This window comes from Acipenser ruthenus, chromosome 31 (assembly GCF_902713425.1).
Source record: "Acipenser ruthenus chromosome 31, fAciRut3.2 maternal haplotype, whole genome shotgun sequence".
Classification (NCBI taxonomy): Eukaryota; Metazoa; Chordata; class Actinopteri; order Acipenseriformes; family Acipenseridae; genus Acipenser; species Acipenser ruthenus.
The window spans coordinates 6,605,866-6,629,164 of NC_081219.1; the positions used below are offsets into that span (position 1 = coordinate 6,605,866).

The 23,299-nt window shown below is 41.8% G+C and overlaps 1 protein-coding gene across 11 annotated transcripts in view; it reads right to left on the minus strand.

The window, feature by feature from the left end:
* The window catches only part of LOC117397002 (dynamin-1), a 140,035-nt gene that overhangs the window by 27,934 nt on the left and 88,802 nt on the right, over nucleotides 1–23,299 (minus strand). For 7 of the 11 annotated variants that reach the window (XM_059005389.1, XM_059005384.1, XM_059005387.1 and 4 more), the window contains 5 exons: nucleotides 16,504–16,613; nucleotides 13,787–13,898; nucleotides 10,626–10,637; nucleotides 7,851–8,021; nucleotides 5,247–5,488 (listed from right to left, as the gene is read on the minus strand). In XM_059005389.1, coding sequence (XP_058861372.1) covers nucleotides 5,247–5,488; nucleotides 7,851–8,021; nucleotides 10,626–10,637; nucleotides 13,787–13,898; nucleotides 16,504–16,613 — 647 coding nt within the window. The remainder of the gene's footprint in view (nucleotides 1–5,246; nucleotides 5,489–7,850; nucleotides 8,022–10,625; nucleotides 10,638–13,786; nucleotides 13,899–16,503; nucleotides 16,614–23,299) is intronic. The other 4 variants (XM_059005392.1, XM_059005388.1, XM_059005391.1 and 1 more) reach the window with 1 other exon arrangement.

The window sequence follows — 23,299 nt, forward strand, 5'->3', positions numbered from 1 at the left end:
AATTACGTTACTTATATTTTAACATTCAATTCTTAAACTCAGGAGCATGTTAAAACTCTAATATAAAACCATATAGACAAATAAAAGAAAGAAATATGTTATAAAACAGTTTGTTTAATATTATAGGCAGGCTCCATATCAATATTAAAATACTGATATGGAGCCCCTGCCACGGGGGGTTCCATACCCCTTGCGCTCACCTGCCATTCCACACTGCACCCCAGCCTAGACTAGGTGATGACCTCCCTTCTGGAGACGCTGCCCAGCGCTACGCTTAAGCGCAGATGGCTGTGTCTACCAAGGAAACAAGATACTGTCACCAAGCAGCCACAGTTCAATGAAGGCTGAAGAACCCTGCTGTTCAACCAGGCTTGGAGAGGGCACATGCTCAGGAGACCCAAAGGAAGGGACTAGGAAGCTGCAGCCATCAAGCCCAGAAGCCTCTGGAATGTCACTACTGTGAGCTTTCTGTTAAGCTGAAAAAGATTCAGACAAGTGGCTATTCTCTGCACCCTGTCATCCAACAGAGTGGACAGCATGGACCTGGAGTCCAGGCACACTCCCAAATAGGAGGCTGTCTGTGAGGGTGAGAGCTGGCTCTTTGCACGATTCACTGACAGGCCCAAGTCGGTGACGAGTTCCGTGTGGGCCTCTGCCTGCGCTGGAGACTGAGCACAAATGAGCATGTCGTCAGGTAATTGAGTACTCTGATGCACCTGAGTCTCAGTGGGGCCAGAATAGCCTCCATGCACTTCGAAAAGGCACGGGGAGCTAGAGAGAGGCCAAACGGCAAGACACTGAAGTCGTATGCTGTTCCCTGAAAGGTGAACCGCAGGTACTTAAGTGCGCCGGTTTTTCATGGGGATACGGAAATAGGCAATAGGCAGGAAATAGGGGCAGCAGTGTGGAGTGGTGGTTAGGGCTCTGGGCTCTCAACCAGAGGGTTGTGAGTTCAATCCCAGGTGGAGGACACTGTTGCTGTACCCTTGAGCAAGGTAATTTACCTAGATCGCTCCAGTAAAAACCCAACTGTATAAATGGGTAATTGTATGTAAAAAAATAATGTGTAAAAAATAATGTAATTGTATGTAAAAATAATGTGATATCATGTAACAATTGTAAGTCACCCTGGATAAGGGCGTCTGCTAAGAAATAAATAATAATAATAATAGGCATCTTTGAGGTCCACCATGGTGAACCAATCAGCTGGTCTGATTGACTGCAACAGCAGTTGCATCGTCACATTTTGAACCTCCTTTGGCTCAGAACAGGTTGACCTGCCTGAGGCCGAGGATTGGTCTGAGGCCACCATCCTGCTTGGGCATGGAGTAGTACCATATGAATAGCCCATTTTAGCAGTAGAGCTGCTACCTCCTGAGACACCACAGTGGCATCCTGTGGGTCTGTGACTGATGCTGCAGTCACGCCCCAAAAGGTAGAAGGATCATGCTTGAACTGCAGTGAGTAGCCGGTCTGAACGGTAGTAAGCACCCAGACGTCTGTGTTGCACTGACACCAATACTCCAGATGGCTCCCTGAGAAGGGGAAACTGCTGCCCAGAGCTTCTCTATTCCCGGGTGCATGGCTGTCCCTTGGCACAGAGCCATGGGGTGAGGACGCAGCCACCTCTCTATGAGAGGGTGATGGGGAAGAGTGCTGTGCAGGTGAGGGATGCAGAGAGCGCTATAGAGCTGTAGGAGAAACGTTTCTCTAGTGTACACTTAGAGATTGCACACAAAACAGCTCACAGAAATGTGGTTTACCAGTGCCCCCTTTCCATGCTGCTGCCTCAGGCAGGAAGAGCATCTGCTTGTCCACAGGCAGGCTGGCCTTGCATGTGTCACAGGGATAAAACCCAGGAATTATGCAAATAGAAAGCAATGTACAGTAAGAATGTACAGTTGCTGTTTGGTACCAATTCGGTGCCTGTAGCACTATATAGGTACATTAGTGTGCAATGGGGGTTACACATCCCCTACGCCCCCCCGCCATTCTAGACAATGCCCCAGCCAAGGCTGGATGCGTATGCTCCAGCAGAAACCCCACTGTGTAACAGGGCAGGAGCTGCAGCTCCTCTATACAGTACTTTCTGTATTATTATTATTATTATTATTATTTATTTCTTAGCAGACGCCCTTATCCAGGGCGACTTACAATCGTAAGCAAAAACATTTCAAGCGTTACAATACAAGTAATGCAATAAGAGCAAGAAATACAATAACTTTTGTTCAAGCAAAGTACAAGTTTGACAAACCACAATTCAATAATACAGCAGGTAATAGTGATAGTTACATCAGGATATGATTAAATAGTGATAGTTACATCAGGATGTGATTAAATACAAAGTACTACAGGTTAAAAACTTGGCAGATTACAGTATTCTGAAGTACAGGATTAAAGCGGTGATCGGGAGCCAGTGGAGTGAGCGGAGTAGTGGAGTAGCGTGGGCGAAGCGAGGCAGAGAGAACACCAGGCGGGCAGCAGAGTTCTGGATGAGCTGGAGCGGACGGGTGGCGGACGCAGGGAGGCCAGCCAGGAGGGAGTTGCAGTAGTCTAGGCGGGCGAGTACCAGGGCCTGGACCAGGAGCTGGGTAGCATAGTTGGTGAGGAAGGGTCGGATTCTTCGGATGTGTATACTGCACCAGCCCTATTCTGTAATAGGGCTGGTGCAGTATACAGTATGCCATTGTACAGTATGTTACAGGCAAAAGTACTGTAAAACAGATAAAAACAGCGCAAGTCGAGACTCAAACCGGGTCTGCTCGTACTGGACCAGGGATGGTATCACTGTTTTGTACCACAATACCAAATCGTGTCTGAGCACTAGTGCTGTACTGTACAGTACCCTTGCACGGTACGGTTTGGTGGTGGTGGTACACCCGGTATGGTACCTTTGGTGCGGTGCGGTTTGGTGGTACACTCGGTGGTGGTACACCTGGTACGGTACCTTCAGTACGGTCCAATTCAGTGGCACACTCAGTAAGGTACGGTTCGGTGGTACCCTGGTGCGGTAACCTTATTTGCTGTTCGGTATGTGTACCGGGTCGGAAACGGTAGGTCTGAGACCGACAGTTACCGCAGAAGCAATACATAGGGAACCACCTATATTGCTTTGGGCAAACCAGCACAGCCCTAAGACTGGGAAAAGCCAGTTGTCAGAGCTCTGACAGTCTTCACAATGGCACTGCAAGCAGAGACCAGAGCTGCACCTGCTAGTGAATCGGATGGTAACCTCGTTCATTGTACCGGCAGGAACGGGAGCAGGTCTATAAGGATGCGCACCATAGTGCTTTTGGCCAACAGTCCAAAAACTGAGGAAAGCCTACTTATAACATAACAACCTTCACAATAATTCTGCAAGCAGAATTAATGTGGCAACTAGACACTGGGAAAAGCTGCAAGCAGTTTATCCTGAAGCGTGCGTCTCAGTCAAATGCAAGACTGCTGAACCCAGCAGCTGCTTTCGTATTTCTGTGAAAAAAACACACAGAGAAACACATTCTCTGTGTATAACCATTACTTTTATATAATTTTTGTAAACAAAAACAACATTTTATTTTTTAAACTTGCCTGACCTAAGCACCACGTTACTAGATCCTTAGCTGATATACTATCCTTGCACTATTGCACTACAGATATAACTTGTAGATATAACTTATTGCATCCTAGTTCATATTGTATTTTAGTAGTATTATTTGCACTCACTGTAAACTATACTGTATTTAAATATTAATCTTGCATTGTAACCCTGTACAGTACTGCCCTGTAACACCTGTAAGTCAGCTTGGATAAAGGCGTCTGCCAAATAAATGAATAAATAAATAATAATATGAAAAGTGTTGTCAGTCAGAATACAATAACAAGATTCTTATGTTGCTGGGGGCTTAATGGGACCCCCAAACACTTTGCCTTTTTTCTGCCTCCCCATTATTTTTGGCCACCAGCCACTACTGCCACAGATCCACACAATTTAGTAAAATATTAGACATTTAGTTAACTTAATTAATACAATATTTGTGTATACCTTCACTCATAACTATTAAACACACAACAGTGTTACATTTAGAAATATTTAAAGGAAATTGAATGGCAATGTTTCCACTTGAAATCTTTCTCAATGTCTTCAATGTTTGTAGAAGTTAAAAAACTAACCTTGGCAGGTAAACAGGGTGTGTGAAACCTGCTTGCACAGGGGATTTTTAGAAACAGAGCGAGACGTCAAACTTAGTTTAAGAATGAAAAAAGCCAATCTTAGACTGCTACATTTAACTCTTTTCTATAGGTAATTATAGGTTCAGAAGTTTGTCACGAACTCTAGACAATCCTTATCCAATATTATTTTGTTAACACACATCTATACATGAAACAAATCCAACCTACTGAAAATAATGTTTCTGATGTTAAGAGGGAAATATATTTTAAACCCATATATATATATATATATATATATATATATATATATATATATATATATATATATTCAATTAAGACTTCTGATGTATTAAATGGAGCAAAAGTTCTATAAAAGCCATAGTCAAGCCACTTCAGTCAAGCAACACTCGACTTGCTATAACTACAAGTTGTGTGGTCCATGCTCTGAGGATCTCTGAAAAAGCTGGTTGCTGTTTGGTCATATTCAGGAGTCTGCCTTTGAAGACAGCTCTTGTTTTTACGTTGTATTCTACAACTACACTTCCACATGGATGCATTGCTATAAGGTATAGGAATTATATTTTAGCTTTGGAGAGTGATATATTGTATGTTTTAGTATTTAGTGGTAGGCATCTTAGCTTTTTGCACGGCTAGCCTAGGGCTAAGCATATGTTAACCATACTTGCATTACTGTATTGAAGTATTAATGCTGTTAAACCTGTAAAGGCACTGGATCACCCAGATTGCCTATTAGCAGGGATCCCAAGTGGCCTTCAACCAGTCGATCCATTATTAAGCATTTAATAAACCGAAGGAGTGCTAATACTGTTCTGATTCGTTAAAACTTCAAATTGAATGAGTCTGTGTGATTTTCTTGATTATCAAAAGTTGTCTGGATATGTTGCGAGCCCAGTGCATGAACAATCCACTACAGGAGACCAAAACACCTCTGTGTCCTCCTTAAACGTCTCCCCTGAGTTTAAGAGTGTGTTCAGAGCAAAAAAGAAGTGTGTGGAATCTGACACAGGTCTTTTGTTGTGGTTTTCCGATAGCTAGCCGGAGACTTTTAGGGAAACCATCAGACTCTGGCCTACCTCCTGCCAGACTGCTGCGACTGCACCTGCAGCCAGGAGTCGTCGACGGGCGGGGGTGTGGGGGTGCTGGTGGTGGTGGTGTTGATATCCCCAATGATGCTCAGCGCCTCCCGCAGAGCGTGGTACATGCGCAGCATCTCGTCACGGTGCTGGGCCTGCTCGGCTGACTCCTCCATCAGAGTGTTCTGGTCTCCGCAGGAATACAGGGAAGCCAGCAGCTCAGCGTGGATAAACTCCTTGGTCTGGAGGAAGAACACACACACACACACAAGAGGGCACACACACAAAGGAGTACACAGGGGCAGACACACAGGGACACACACACACAGGGGTACACAGTCACACACACACACAGGGTGACACAGGCTTACTACTTTGGAAAATCACATAAAAATAATCTATAGAATACCACAGAATAGTATAGTACTTACTGTTGAATATTACAGTATTTACTATATTACCTTGTAATATATTGTAGTACATATTATAATACACAAAAGTAAACTGTTGCAATTACCACAGTACTGTCCCTACTACAATATACTACAGTATTCCCGGCAATATTGTATAATATCGCTTTGTATCACATGACTTTTTGAACATGTACCAAGGTATCTTTTTTCATAACAAACATGTATACATACTGTTTTCTGTACTGTATTGTAGACTTTGGCAGTTCATCTAATAATGCTTTTTTTTCATAAACTGTGATGTTTATGATGATTAGTTACTATAGTATATACTATAGTACAGTACTATGGTACACACTGTAATATCTCCTATAATACAACAGTTCTGCAGTACACTACAGCACTATGGTTATACAGTAGGTACCATATCATTCTACAGATGCATACTATAGAACATACTACAGTACAGGTATATTCTATATATATATTTTTTATATGGGAGGGCTCCCTCGCCAGTCTTAAAGGAAGACGGTGATCTTCTTGTAGTTTAAATAAATTATGAGTAACATACATCCTCCACCCCGGCTGTACATTCAAATGGCAATTAATAGTTTAATGGAAATTGGGCAAGTGGTTCTGAAAGAGTGAGTAGTGGGGCTCCAAAAAATATAGCATTATATGCCCCCACGTGTTGCTACAACTGTTTAAATAATTTACTTGTAATTTCTCTTTTCATTGTAAACATCCTGACAACATTTTACACTTATAACTCTAAAGTCTGTTTCAAAGCTCTTTTTATGGGGTCGACCCCATAAAAATGACGCTCTCCTGTTCCTTGAGTTGCCCATAGCAGGATACCATCCAGCGGAAGCTCTGGCTGCAAGTCACCTGGGACGTTATTTATTCTGGGAAACCCCATAAAAGTGTCCTTGTACATCGTGCCTCGCAGGCTAGCTGAGGCTGCGAGATCCCATAAAAGTGTCCTTGTACATCGTGCCTCGCAGGCTAGCGGAGGCTGCGAGATCCCATAAAAGTGTCCTTGTACATCGTGCCTCGCGGGCTAGCTGAGGCTGCGAGATCCCATAAAAGTGTCCTTGTACATCGTGCCTCGCGGGCTAGCTGAGGCTGCGAGATCCCATAAAAGTGTCCTTGTACATCGTGCCTCGCGGGCTAGCGGAGGCTGCGAGATCCCATAAAAGTGTCCTTGTACATCGTGCCTCGCGGGCTAGCTGAGGCTGCGAGATCCCATAAAAGTGTCCTTGTACATCGTGCCTCGCAGGCTAGCTGAGGCTGCGAGATCCCATAAAAGTGTCCTTGTACATCGTGCCTCGCAGGCTAGCTGAGGCTGCGAGATCCCATAAAAGTGTCCTTGTACATCGTGCCTCGCAGGCTAGCTGAGGCTGCGAGATCCCATAAAAGTGTCCTTGTACATCGTGCCTCGCAGGCTAGCTGAGGCTGCGAGATCCCATAAAAGTATCCTTGTACATCGTGCCTCGCAGGTTAGCGGAGGCTGCGAGATCCTGCTTAAAGAGCACTTTTCTTTGTAGTTTTATTTACAGTTTGTTTTTCTTTTTTATTTCTCCTTTTGATTCTGAACTATTATTTCTAAACTGAGTGTGTCAAATAATTACACACCGTGTTAATAAATCCTGTGCGCCTGTGTGGCGTCTCAAAGACATTTCTGACTCCCGTGTAAATCAGCGACTCACCCACACCCCTTCTCACAGCGACACAGAAATGGACAAACCTATGGACAGACACACCCATATGTCCCCAGAATCTAACAATCTCAATCATTTATGCTTTAGTCAATTGGATTAGTGGTAATCCAGATGTATGAAAACATTTACAGTGTGACCTAAGGATGTGCAACCACCTCCCTGTATCCCAGTCGAGAACTGAATTCCCTGTGTTAATAACTAGGAACTGCAGGGAGGGTGGTGGTGACTGCACTGCCTTCTCAGCCCCTGTGGATTGCACTTACACTGCAGGGAGGGTGTGGTGACTGCACTGCCTCCTCAGCCCCTGTGGATTGCACTTACACTGCAGGGAGGGTAGTGCTTCCTCAGCCCTTGTGGATTGCACTTACACTGCAGGGAGGGTGTGGTGACTGCACAGCCTCCACAGCCCCTGTGGATTGCACTTACACTGCAGGGAGGGTGGTGCTTCCTCAGCCTCTGTGGATTGCACTTACACTGTTGATCATGAGGTGCATGATGGTCTTGGGCATGAGGTCCCGTACGGTCTTGTTCACAATGCCCATGTAGGAGTCCACCAGGTTGCGGATGGTCTCGACCTGGCGCTCCAGCTGGGGGTCCATGGAGTGCATGAAGCTGTCCGAGTCATTCTCCTCCGACTCGGTTTGCTGAGAAGGACACATATTGAGACAACCAGTGTGTAACAGCACCACAGCAGACTCCTGCAGTAGACTCTAAGGGTGCAGCCTGCCTCTAGGTGCCAGCTCTATATCAGTTGGTAAAAATAACAATGTAGTTTGCACTATACTTTAGTTGCACTATGAATATTACAATGATCTGCATTTGCAGGTACAGTGTATTTACTTAGATTCTTCTACAGTGAAAAGTTTGGAACTATTCATTTTACAAAACCAGTGGGATATAACTGGATTACACAAACGAATACCGAACCTTTTGGCTCCCAGAATATATGTGGCCCCCTGTCTACAGGCTGTGCATTTATTGCTTGTTTTTACTTTATTGAAAAAAAGAAATCCTTATTTACAGTGCAGCACAATACAATAGCAGTGAATGTACAGTATTGTAAAATGTAATAGTGTTGTTGGAACAAAGTCTACATTTCTTAAAGAACCATTATTTTAATATGTATTCAGTACTGTTCAGTATGAAATGGTTTCTACATTACACAAATTCCAATAACTTTATCCACCATTTTCTGTCCGATTTAGAATGTTCAATTACGTTCCCTCACCACAGAAACTCCCACCGCAGCTCAGAAGAACTGAAAGCCACGCGGCAGTGCTTTCACTAGGGGAGCCACCCGGGGACCCATGCAGAGAAATTCCTATTTTCAGCATAACTCATTCATTATGTGCAATGTATTTGGCGCTCTCTATAAATCGTTGCATGTCTAATCGAGCACAGTATTTGGTTCTCAAATGATTCTGGATAATACCAGTTTTACTTCTCCCCTGTGAGGGGTGGGTGGTGTTTGGATTGATAATGTAAAAGCAGGGGGAGGGGCAAGCTTGGTGATGATAAAGGAGGAGGGTGGGGGGATCTGACATTGGCTTGAGATGTCATACTTGTCCCCAGTGAGTGTGCAGCCAGTCCCCCTTCATGGTGATCACTCAGTACTCAACAGACACTGATCGTAGAAAACGATACTGGATCTAAGATTTCAAGTGTTAAATTCCTTAAAGAAAACTGAGCTAACTTTGCTCTGGAGCAAAAGCTGGTAAATCAGATGCAATGTAGAGTAGCTGCAGTCTAACCTCTCTGTGATTTTGTAGCAATTATGCTTCACATTGGCAGAGAGCCTAGGGCGTAGCACGCACATATACATTGAATGCAGGCGCTGTTCTGAATATAAGGATTGCTTTTAACTTTGAGCTATTTGAGGGCACTTCAATTACAATGTTTTTACACCTGTCAGCTATTCTAACAAACGTGTGAGAAATCCCTGTCTGTGAGTCATCATGTGTGTATGCATTGCTGAAGGGCTAATAACCAAGACTTCAGGTGAGGCCCGGTTACCCTGCCTATACTGTATGTTTGATGGGAGTTGTTGGTCTCTCCATTCACTTCCTGTGTTACAGAAATAACATTCCTATTGGCAGAATAGCTGCTCAGGTTAAGGTAGGGAAGCATATAAGAGAAAAAAAGTTAGGATGACAAAAAAAAATGATAAAGGGTCAAGAAACTGTTTTTGAATTCCCTAGTTACACATGTTTAAAATCCACACTCTTCTCTCCAAAACGTCTTTACACGGTCCCTCAAGTGGTTGTCCTAGCAGAGTTATTTACAGTAAAACGTTCTGTGAGTGTTATTAAATCATAAGACTACAGCCCTATACTGGGTCTCTCATGTATACACAGCTGACATCAAGTGTTTGTTTTTTGCTTCCTAGATCAATCCCAATGCTTTCCATGCACACCATAAACACATAGACTCCAGATGCAGGAAAGAAATGCAGAAAGCAACTTGCAGGCAAAAGATTAAGCAAATATATCTTTATGGAAAATAAAATGCACAGCAAATGAGAGAGAGAGAGAGAGAGAGAGAGAGAGAGAGAGAGAGAGAGAGAGAGAGAGAGAGAGAGAGCAGTGGGAATGGAACAACCCATTTACTAAGTGAGAGAGAGAGAGAGAGAGAGAGAGAGAGAGAGAGAGAGAGAGAGAGAGAGAGAGAGAGAGAGAGAGAGGAGAGAGCAGTGGGAATGGAACAACCCATTTACTAAGTGATAGAGAGAGAGAGAGAGAGAGAGAGAGAGAGAGAGAGAGAGAATGGAACAACCCATTTACTAAGTGATAGAGAGAGAGAGAGAGAGCGAGAGAGAGAGAGAGAGAGAATGGAACAACCCATTTACTAAGTGATAGAGAGAGAGAGCGAGAGAGAGAGAGAGAGAGAGAATGGAACAACCCATTTACTAAGTGAGAGAGAGAGAGAGAGAGAGAGCGAGAGAAGTGGGAATGGAACAACCCATTTACTAAGTGAGAGAGAGAGAGAGAGAGAGAGAGAGAAGTGGGAATGGAACAACCCATTTACTGAGTGAGAGAGAGAGAGAGAGAGGGAGAGAGGGAGAGAGCAGTGGGAATGGAACAACCCATTTACTAAGTGAGAGAGAGAGAGAGAGAGAGAGAGAGAGCAGTGGGAATGGAACAACCCATTTACTGTAACTTTAAAAAGATGGAACAAAAATACAGCAGGGAAATTCTTTACCACCATAGCTGGCTAATTTACTGTCATTCATTGAGGAGAAAAACACTTACTTTATCCTTATCCTGTCATTTTTCAAGTGGCATTAAAAAAACAAAACAAGTTTTTTAGTTGGTTTAAGTAAAAAAAAAAAAAAAAAAAGCAAAAATGACATCAGAGTTCAATAATAGGGTCAAACAGTATGTCAGTTTAGTACTGTACATACTGCCCTGTTCATTACAGTAATGATAAGTCCCAGTCACTAAGACCAGGCACAACATTTGTGAGCTTGTGATCCTGCCTGTTATCAGCTGGGGTCCTCTTACAAAAGACTGTTTTAAAGGTTTTTAAAGAGTGCTTATGAAAATTATCTTAGATTAAAAAAAAAAGTTGAGAATAATTATTTTAGCAGACACCTTTATCCAAGGCAACTTACAGTGTGAGCTATGCAAAGAGGTTAAGTGACTTGCTCACGGTCGCACAGTGAGTGAGCCGGGATTTGAACCGGGGACCTCCTAGTTACAAGTCCTTTTCTTTAACCACGACCACACACCTCCTATAAACTTCTCTGTTAGTCAAAAATGGTTTCATGAATTGCAAATATGATAAAACAAATGTGTACACTTAAAACAGTCCTTGAAGTTCTGTTAATACTACTGGACCATGAATGGTAGATATAGTAAATAACTAAATTGTCAGTGGTTACATACAGAAGTAATGATATTCTGGTTCTAATTATTATTATTTTTTTTTTTTTAAAGAAAGTTAAATTTAAGGGATTCTTTATATTATCGACATGTTCCTAATATTTCATTTCTCAGTTGTTTAATATACGTTTAGATGTGTTTAGTAGCATTTCTCTTTTGTTATGTTTTCTTAGATCATTATTTTTAATGAGAAGGAAATCAGTGTTTCACAATGTTTTACCAGGCTTCAGTGCATTGTGCAATGTTAATAATGCTAATATGCTTCCCTACCTCATTGCAAATAATAATCTATACAGAAATATACGAGAACCATACAGAACACATATACTAGTATATTAAACATATAACACATTAAATATGTCTAGATGATATGAAGTATCCCTTTAACTGTGTATTGTGGTTACCAGTCTGTGTGAAAATAACGGAATAAAAGGAAGCAAAAGGGACTGACTGTGTATAAAGTGAATTCAAATAAATATTGAAACCCATTTGCTATGTCAATTAAACATGTTTTTTTCCTGGGCCAGTACTGAAAACCAGTGCTGACCAGAGTGCCACTGGAGAGCAGTCTTTGTGATAAATGTGTTTAGTTAATACTGCCATGGCACAATACTGTCTAAAATGATACAAAAATATTGAGAAGTATAAGGGCAGGGTTAGAAACTCCCGCTCGCCCAAGGTGAATTAAATCTGATGAGGACTAGTTGATTTCTGTGTCTCAGTAGTTCTCTGGGCGAATACTTAAAACAAATGAACACATATACTCTCACGTTTAGTCTTAAAAAAATGCAGGGAAGTCAATTTTCTAACGAGGTGTAGCAGTGGTGAATAAGCATTTACAAATAATGCTTAGAAAACAGTCACTCAGAACTGAAACCTCCCTTCATCTCACCCGCAATGCCAACCCCACTTAATGATGTTTTACGTTTGTGTTCTCCCTCTGCGCGGGATGCGAAGTTTATCATTTGAATTTACTGAAACACGTTGAATCTTTTGAAGTAAGAGTAAAGTAATTTTACAGAAATGTGGAGATTTATACTGGGTTACGACCCTGACTGAAGATGTCATTAGGAAAGGGGGCCGGTTCTACTAACGAGGTCAAACAATAGGTCACGTTTTACTAAACATTTTAAAACTAATAAACAAACAATTACCATGATGAACATTATCGTAGTATGTTGCTTAAAATATAATTAAACAGTAACACGTTTAAAGCTTGGGACTCACTCTCTGTAGCTTGGTGTTGTTTACATTATTGTCAGCATATCTGAAGTGAAGCTGAAATTATTTTTTTAAAACACACTTTTCTTTTACCAATACAGTACTGGTGAGCGATAATCAGTTCATTTGAAAACCAGGCTTTAATCACTGATAATAGGTGCACAGGCGGTGATTTCGTGAGTGCACCGGGGCTCAAGCACCAATGGGGGAAAATAAGGTGCAACTAAATCACCTGTTCTGTCAAATTATAGTGTAGATGCTTCACAAGCAGAACTGTTATTGCAGCGTTTAAAAATATAAAATCCATTTCTACAAAGTCTCCCAGCTTGACAAGATCTGCGTTTCCCTCGTTTTTCTTTTGTATTTGTTATGCTCTCATTAGTATCTAAACCTCGTAGATTCAGCGTCCGTCAGTTCTGGCAGATTCTACTGTACTTGCTGAAGCGGTTTTCTCTCACTGCTAATTTTTAAAAACAAAAGCCACCTAGCTAACAATTTCATCCCGAGGGCTACAGTGAAACGTACTGTCTAAATTGGGATTTTAGTAAAGACTGCATGTGTACGTGAGTACATTAATTATTGTAGATAGTAATTCATAGCCAGCCAGCATTTTTGTAAATGGCAACACATGTAATGTACAATAAAATAAACATTTTATTTGTGTCGGTTTCAGGCGGGGCTTCATGGTCAGCAAGGTAACACAGCTGAGAATGTTTTCCTCTGTCATCCTGTCTGGTGCTGTCAGTGTCAGTTTCTCTGCACACAGTACAGTAGTCACTCAGTAACGAGGTGCAAACAGGTGACTGATCGATCTGTATGAGTGTTTATGAAGGTGCTTTGTTAAAAAAATATGTTAATCTAAATTTATAACAGTGTTTATTTTTTAGCAAAATAAAATCTAAGCCTTTTTTTTAAGGACCCCAACTGATGTTGATTCCAACTTAGGCACTTCACATCAGGACTAGCAAGTTTACATCAGGACTAGCAAGTTTCAAAAGGTACTAGTCCTTTGGACTAGCAGTGCAAGATTGTTAGTTTCTAACCCTGATAATGGCCACCATCAACAGTGCAAATGTGCCCCCATTTTTTTGTGAAAGAAATACGATTAGCATTATAAAACTATCAAAAACATTAATTCAATTCCTCTTTTCAGCAACTTTGTTGTTTATGGCTAGTTTTATAATATCAATGTTGTTTTTCTTTCAGAAAGGCACATTTGCTTTAAAACCTACCCTTAAGAAATAACAGTACTGTATTATCACTTAAGCAAGATATCAAGATATATAGCTCCCCCAACTGGGCCGTACCGTGATGCGCTCTGGATAGACCCCGGCGCGAAGGAACGAGGCCTTCCAGCTGTCGATGTCCTCCTGGGTCTCGCAGGCCAGCTCCAGCTGCCGGTAGTCCTTGTACACGTTCCTGAGGAGAGAGAGGAGTGGAGGGAGGCTCACACACAGCACACACATACTGAACATTAGCACAACTGATATTTAGCCTTTTTACCCATCTCGTACCCATCTTTGTACAGTTAATTCATTACTGTTACTGTACATCTATACTGTTGTATTAATTTTTTTCGAAGGCAACACTTTAAAATAATAGCCACAAATTCATAATGAATTCCAGCTGAATACTACAGGAATAATACCTGAATATCTTACGCACTTCCTCTGAGTGCTGAAGTAATTCATTCTGAATTCAGCCCAGTTAATTCATCATAATTTAAAAACATTTTAAGTTCCCCTTTCCCCTCCATCCATTCCTAATGAATTCACTGTTTATTATTCACTAATTCATACCCTCTTACTCGCCCATCAGGGGATTGTGAGAAGTGTTCATTCATGCATGAATACATGCCTTATACATGTGATCCGCATGAATAGGTTACAAAGGAACATGGAGTGAATACAGGTAATAAATCCACATGAATTAACAGGGCTGAATTCAAAATGAATGACTTCAGAACTTGGAATTAATAAATGTGCAGAATGTCAGCAACCTGTCCAGTCGATGATAGTAGTGAGACTGCCACAGGAAGTTATAAGGTACCAGGAAGCAGGAGTTTAACCTTTCTAAAGCAATAGCATAGTAGTCTAATTATCACCATTATAGGTATTAAAGCAGGTATTCCAAGTGAAATTCATTTAAAAATAATTACCTAGTCTGCCCTGTCCTTCAAATGTATTCATGTATGTTTCGTGCATTTTTAAACTTAATTTTTCTTTGAACAAGTGACTGATCAAAAAAGCAGAACTTAGCAACCTCATCCAGCAAGGAAGGGACCCTTTTGAGTGGTGTCCACGATGCTGCTGGTAAGCTCTCATGCATACTCTGAAAACAACTTCTTTATATACTAATAAAACATGTTAAGTTTGGAAATACCATTTCGGGCCTTCCTAGGTCAGGTTTTCTAGATTTCAGCACATTCTTTCCCTTATAAATTCCCTTGTGAATTTGCATGGTCATTTTGCCATCCTTTTTTCTATGTTTATTCTACAGTATGCATACCATAGTTTACCCTGGTTTGCCATGTTTTTTAATATGCTTTACCATGCCTCTCTGGGCTTTACCATGCTTTCGCTATGCTTCATTACACTTTGTTATGCTTTTATTATGGGAAACTTTCATAAGGCTTGTTCTATCGTAATGCAACAGGGTGCCTTTCATCTACTGAAGTGCTGACGTCATGACTGTTTGATCCAGGGTGTCCCTTAGCAACCTGAAGAAATCCTTAGTGTATCTGCCCCGAGCAAGGTTACATAACCTAGACATATCGATACCCACCTAATATAACTACAAAGACAACCCAGACTGCACATTGAAGAAAGAGACATCTAAAAATGTGCTTTGCGTTTCATCCACCCATAATTCTGAAGGCGGATACACATTTTCAAATCAACCCAACAAAGGGTAGTGGAGGAGCAGGACATCAGGCGTGGCTGTCTGCCCTTACCAAGCAATCTGCAATGCCAATGCAGCAGTGACATTACAATGGCAATGCATTGATTTTGTAACATTCTGACAGCAACATAACAACCTACTGTAAGGAAAAGTTACAAACGAGAGGAGGCCAATTGGCTCATCAGTGCGGTTCCCACTCACTGATGATCCCAGGGTTTTGTCTCTTACCCTGAGTCTGTCTCCATACAATTTCCAACTGTGTCCTCTAATTCTGGTCTCTGAGCTGCTCTTGAAAAAGTGACTCAACTTTGCTGACTGCTTTAAAAATTTTACAAACTTCAAGGCTCCCATAACCGTTCTTTATCTAAGTAAATAGATACAGTTCACTCAATCTTCATAACTCCTTCCTTGTCTCGGTAAATAGGTATGGTTCACTCACTCTTCATAACTCCTTCCTTGTCTAGGTAAATAGATATGTTTCACTCATTCTTCATAACTCCGTTCTTATCTAGGTAAATAGATACAGTTCACTCACTTCATAACTCCTTCCTTGTAGCCCTGCTTATCTGGTTTGCTCTTCAGTACCCTCTAAATTTTTGTTATTTTTGTAGCATGGGTACCTGAACTGAACACAGTATTCTAAGTTCGGTCTCATCAGAGCATTACACAACCTCAGCATACCCTCCCTTGATTTGTACTTTTGACTGCTGTATATACTCCAGCATTCCTTTTGCCTTTGTGATTGCTTCCCCGCACTTCCTGGTTGCCGACAGTGACTGTCTACCACCAATTTATTTTAATCCTACATTTTTTATGTCTGGTGTGTAACACTTTACATTTATTAACATTAAACAATCATTTTCTCGGTTTGGGTCCAGTTTAGTATGCTGTCTAAATCTCCCAAGTCATCTAAGTCATGCAACTACAATCGTATGAGCCACTAATAGATCATGTTTTGGCACACCGATGGTATAAATACTGGTAATCCATTCCAGTACCATGTTCTAAATCCATTGTGTTGCGATTGTCAGCAATACGCTGGTATTGTCATATATTCGAATCAGTGAGGGAACAGCCAGTTCAACCTGGGATTCCCCGGTCAACAGTGTAAACAGTGACTGACCTCTGCTCCGTGTTGAAGAGAGCAAAGATGTGCTTGCTGGACATGAATCCCTTCTCAACATCTCTCAGCTTCAGGTTATCCACAGGGAGCATGTACTTCTTCTCTTTCTCCTGTAGGGGGAGCAATAGACACGTCAGACAGGCAGAGCAGGAGCAGCCAAAGAGCTGTGGAGTGCAGGTTGCCATGTCGCCCGGGTAGGGGGTCAGTACAGTATCACAAACAGTGTTAAAGTAGCACGTTTCATTAATTGTACAATACAGTGAGCAGGCTTGAAAAAACAAGAGATGATTCAGAACCTTGAAATTAAAAAGTCACCTTTTTTACCTGTATGTTTTTTTAGAAGTTTAAATAAGCAATTATGAATTACAGCATATGTAACATTTTAATGCACTGTATTTCCGGGATCATCATAGTAAAAAGCACTACAGTCTTTTATGGTTGCGGAAGAAATAAAAGTGTACTCCTCTCAACGATAAAATACAGTATGACACTGTGGCCCATATTCATAAAAGATTATGGTAATTTCCAGCCAGTAAAAAAAATTACCAGGCAGTATTTAAAACGTGATTATTTTACCAGTCTGTAATTTTTTTAGATGTGGTTTTCCATCATGGAAGAGATATACAATTGGAAGAGATATACAAGTGAGCCATGTTGCCTACTTAAAGGCTATTGCACACTGGATCCGATCATGCATCTGATTTTAACGTGCGTCTAAAAGAGAAGAAAACGATCATGCACATTCCCTATTGCACCTTGCACTCCGGAATTGCCGTACGACGTCAATTTTGGAATCCAAACACATTTGATTTGATCTGATTTGATGTGCGTTAAAAATTATATTTACCAATGAAAAATTACTGGGAAGACACGTGGTTTCTTGCAGTTCCCTGAACTAAATGGAAAAACTAATTGTGTGTGTCGCCAAGTAAAAATTACTTTATGATAAATCCAACAAAGATTACAAATACATTGGAAAGACATTGCTGTGGACTTGGGCGTGAAATGTAATGAATTATAAAACATGAAATTATGAACTGGTAGTATACATAAACACATGGCTTTTGTGCAGTATAGGTACTACACGCAGGGAATAAAAATGTGCATTAGAAATATCATATGGGAGATACTGAAATGAAGAAGGGATCTATGAAAAAGACCTAGGAGTTTATGTTGACTCGGAAATGTCTTCATCTAGACAATGTGGGGAAGCTAAAAAAGGCCAACAAGATGCTCAGATATATATTGTGAAAAGTGTTGAATTTAAATCAAGGGAAGTAATGTTAAAACTTTACAATGCATTAGTAAGACCTCACCTAGAATATTGTGTTCAGTTCTGATCATCTTGTTACAAAAAAGATATTGCTGCTCTAGAAAGAGTGCAAAGAAGAGCGACCAGAATTATCCCGGGTTTAAAAGGAAATGAAAGCATGGTAATATTGATCCTCCAATTTGACAATGGCCCAGACCACGTGAATAGAAATGATCTCAATCATGATATGTTTAAAAAAGAAATGTCAGCATTATACAGTGTTATAAAAGTCATGGGCTCTTTAGGTACTTCAGCAAGTGATACTTAAAGAACAAAGACGCTTCCGACAACAAGAACAGTGTCAATAGCTCAACGCTGCAGTCTGCTTGCATACTGCTAAAAGTTACATGTTATTATAGTGCCGTCACTTTGAACTAAAGGGTGACATTTTTCTCCTTCTATGAGTGCAAAGTTTACCCTCATTTTCTTTGCTAGAACTGGGATGCAGATTAAATTAGCAATCTGAGTAGTTTTTTTTAAAAAACACCAGACCAGATTAACAAGTATGTCAGTAAAGTCATCCGTGACACAGCTGGAAAAATTAGAGCCATCGGTATCATGCTAAAGTAGTTTACCATGCCCTACATCTAGCAGACATACAGCATGTAAAAATGTACAGGAGTGACATACACACAGGCTCCTCCATACAGACAGGATCCTCCGTACAGACAGGCTCCTCCATACAGACAGGATCCTCCGTACAGACAGACTCCTCCTTACAGACAGGATCCTCCGTACAGACAGACTCCTCCGTACAGACAGACTCCTCCTTACAGACAGGCTCCTCCATACACACAGGCTCTCCCATACAGACAGGCTCCTCCATACACGCAGGCTCCTCCATACACACAGGCTCTCCATACACACAGGCTCCTCCATACACACAGGCTCCTCTGTACACACAGGCTCCTCCATACACACAGGCTCCATACAGACAGGCTCCTCCATACAGACAGGCTCTCCCATACAGACAGGCTCCTCCATACACACAGGCTCCTCCATACAGACAGGCTCTCCCATACAGACAGGCTCCTCCATACACACAGGCTCCTCCATACAGACAGGCTCTCCCATACAGACAGGCTCCTCCATACACACAGGCTCCTCCATACAGACAGGCTCCTCCATACACACAGGCTCCTCCATACACGCAGGTTCCTCCATACTGTATATCACTAGACTGGGAAACTCTCAAGAAGAACATTTGTCCAAGTTTCATAACAAACTGTTCATATAGCTTTCTTTTTTTAAGTCTCTTAACATGTTTGCAATAATTCTGAGCATTTGTTATTCAAATATTGTATTTTAATTGTTCTGTGTTAAGGTGCTTTGACTATGAGTTCAGGAGCTGGTCTTCAGTAGTAGTTACCTGTCATAGAGACATCACCAGCACAGCAAAAGCAGCCAAAATAGCTGACCACTAGATGGTGCTGACATCTATAAAGACACCTTGGCTGATCTAGTCTCTGTATGTGTATGGAAGGCAACAAACTGAAGAGCAGCTCGTGAATACAGCTGAAAGCACTTAACACAGACTTAAAACAAACAAACAAAAACAACATTTCATTACAACCATCATAAAGACAGCTCAGTACATTGGCAAGACTAGCAAATCGGTAGCCATCAGATTTGCACAATAGATATGATTCAAGCTCTGAGAGTCCAGACCAAGTCTCCTCGCACTTTAACAACACGACCACGATTTCAAACTGCACGCGTGTATACCAGTGTTATACGCTACCAAAACAAGAGAGCAACAAGCAACAGCACAGCTAGCAAGTTAACAAAATAACACCCTGTGGCGGGGTACCCTGCCCCTGTGCGTATTTTATGTTTTATGTGGTGTGTTATTGTTGGTGTGTACACATTGGTGCAGGGGATATAATTTGGGTTGTGTAGCACGGGTGATTTGAAATGTATATTTGTAGTTGGGCACAGGTGTTTGACAATGAATTCACGTGCAGACTGTGCTGGGATTCAATAGAAAGCAATGAAAAAAAAATGGAAAATGTTTTCAATAAAAAATATATTCATTATGTGTTCAAAACTATTTTTTGTTTAGCTATTTTAAATACTTGATGTATGAAAGGGTTAAAAGTTATGGGTAACCTCCCCGCCCCAAAAACCCAAAGAAAATCTTATTTGAATCTACCTTTTAATGTTACATAACTAGTAACAAGAAGAGGACTGGAGAGGGGCTGAAACATGTGCTGCTTGCATTGTGTGTTCAACAGGGACCGCTTCACAGCTGCAGAGGAGGGCTGTGAATTTCCTTTAGTCTGGCCAGGAGCGGGGGAGCGAATCCCAAAGCAAGTCTGCACACGTTCACACAGCCAGTTACCCCCCCCCTCTCCCACCCCACCCGGCACTCTGAAAACACGTATCGGCGAGGCCATATCTCAAGAGAACTGCTGCATATTGTTCTCTTTCTCATGAGGGAGTTTGGTTTAAACCCCAGTTATAAACTCTTTTCTCAAACCAGGAATTTATCCAACAGACACATAAACAATACCAGTATCTCGGAGGCTCTGAAAATACAGTGGTAAATAAAAGAGCTCAAAAAAGGTTACTTGAAAAATAAATACATATTCAGACTTTTTGTGTGTCGAATCTTTTTTTTCAAATCGCACCCCTAAATCCAGACTGCCAAATTCACAGTACAGTACATTGCATTCTGTTTGTGAAGTGTGGCTATACTCCAAACCATTCTTGAGCTGTTACTCAAAACCATGCCAAATGTACTTTTACCACTTTTGCTCCAACACTGTATGCTCTGCAGAATTATTTACCTGGGTACAGTGTATGCTCTGCAGAATTATTTACCTGGGTACACTGTATGCTCTGCAGAATTATTTACCTGGGTACAGTGTATGCTCTGCAGAATTATTTACCTGGGTACAGTGTATGCTCTGCAGAATTATTTACCTGGGTACAGTGTATGCTCTGCAGAATTATTTACCTGGTAACACTGTATGCTCTGCAGACATTTCCCATCAATCTCGGTGGGTTAATGTCCTTACATTCAACGTAATAACTTAATGCGATGGGGGGTGAAATGCATTTTATTTTGCAGCAAAGCAACGTGTAAAAGGGCCTAAATAAATAACTGTTAGTATGATTTTAACCGAGGCCTGTGTCTCGGGTGCCTCATAGCTGGCTTCGGCCTTGTATTACTAAGCCACAACAAATAGCTTTAACCATGTGACATATAATTATAAAATATGTATATAGTCTGAATTTTTCCCCTTTGTCTGTTTTCTTTTATTATGGCTGTGTTGATAAATTAATATCAGCTCCCTTTGATGCAATACCAAGCATCGCCTTCAAAGCTGCCATTAACTGAAACAGCTTTCTAAGGGTCTGGGGAAAAGTCGGAAGAGGCGGAACTCGGAACTCGAAACGGCACAGCAAATTTCAAACTCCTGGTCGTCTCACTTTAATAAAGACTATATATACCTGGTAAAATGGGCTATGGAAGTATAAAATCCCTTTCCATTTTGATTAAAATGCTGTTTAATTTTGACTCTGACATTGTAATAAGCAGCCCTACACTGTATCCTAGGATACATCAGACATTTAGGCATCAGAGGACCAAATAACGTTCAAACGTGGTTCTCTGTCACTTCACACATCACACATTATCACCTGATTATGTTGGCCAATCAAGTCTGATTATTGTGGCAATTGCTACTAGCTTGATCAAAAACTAAACTGAAATACTTACACGAAAATATAATTTAGTGTATGAGGAATGAGGAGAAAACGTAAATCAATTTATGAATATTCAAAAGAAAACGGATGTTTCGAAGTATACAAAAAGCAAACATAGCAGAAGTGGGTCAGACGAGGCAGAGGATGCAATGCGTTGCAAATACGACTGCATTGAGGTGCTGCATGTTCGTGCTCGCTGAAAATAAAAGAACATACTAAAAAATAAGAGACACATTCAACTAAAACAATAAAGTGAACTGAGATACAAACAATCCATTTTGCGGCTTTTAACAGGCGTTTTAATAAAAAGAGAGCGCAGAATGACTGTGTTAATGAGTTTGTCAGAGCGACAGTACTGTCCATCAGCTAAAACACAGGCAATCTTAATCTTTTTTTTTTAAAGATAAAAACCGAAAATGCGGAACACTATGTATAATATAGTTGGAACGAATATCTCTTAGAAAAAATTGTTGAAAGTTTGGGACAATGTGATTTACAGTTCTAGCGAGTAAATCTAGGTTTTACGTTCTAACGGGCTCTATAGACGGTAGATGCCCACTGGAACGTCTCAGCACCAACTGTGAATCAAATTTAAAATCAATCCGCGCAAGTGTTGCCTTTTTCTTTTTGACTTGCTGTATTTTTAAGTGTTGTTCACATCTATTGGACAGTAAATACTAAACAAAGACACAACTGGTCCAAATTAATTTTATTATCCACCAAAACCAGCCAATCAATACTTTGCATCGATGAAAGCAACCAGTCCTGTACCTGCAACTGCCGAGAGCCAATCATATAGTGTCCATTTTAGGACATCCTCAGTCCTCACCCCTCCTCGACTCAATCCTCACCCCTCTTCGAGTCAGTCGTCACCCCTCCTCGACTCAATCCTCACCCCTCTTCGAGTCAGTCGTCACCCCTCCTCGACTCAATCCTCACCCCTCTTCGAGTCAGTCGTCACCCCTCCTCGACTCAATCCTCACCCATCTTCGAGTCAGTCATCACTCCTCCTCGACTCAATCCTCACCCCTCTCTGAGTCAGTCGTCACCCCTCTTCGAGTCAGTCATCACCCCTCGCCTCAATCCTCACCCCTCTCTGAGTCAGTCGTCACCCCTCCTCGACTCAATCCTCACCCCTCTTCGAGTCAGTCATCACCCCTCGACTCAATCCTCACCCCTCTCTGAGTCAGTCGTCACCCCTCCTCGACTCAATCCTCAGCCCTCTTCGAGTCAGTCGTCACCCCTCTTCGAGTCAGGCGTCACTCCTCCTCGACTCAATCCTCACCCCTCTTTGAGTCAGTCGTCACCCCTCGACTCAATCCTCACCCCTCTTTGAGTCAGTCGTCACCCCTCCTCGACTCAATCCTCAGCCCTCTTCGAGTCAGTCGTCACCCCACCTCGAGTCAGGCGTCACTCCTCCTCGACTCAATCCTCACCCCTCTGAGTCAGTCGTCACCCCTCGACTCAATCCTCACCCCTCTTCGAGTCAGTCGTCACCCCTCGACTCAATCCTCACCCCTCTTCGAGTCAGTCGTCACCCCCCCTTGACTCAATCCTCACCCCTCTTCGAGTCAGTCGTCACTCCTCCTTGACTCAATCCTCACCCATCTTCGAGTCAGTCATCACCCCTCGACTCAATCCTTGCCCCTCTTCAAGTCAGTCGTCACCCCTCGACTCAATCCTCACCCCTCTTCGAGTCAGTCGTCACTCCTCCTCGACTCAATCCTCACCCCTCTTCGAGTCAGTCGTCACTCCTCCTCGACTCAATCCTCA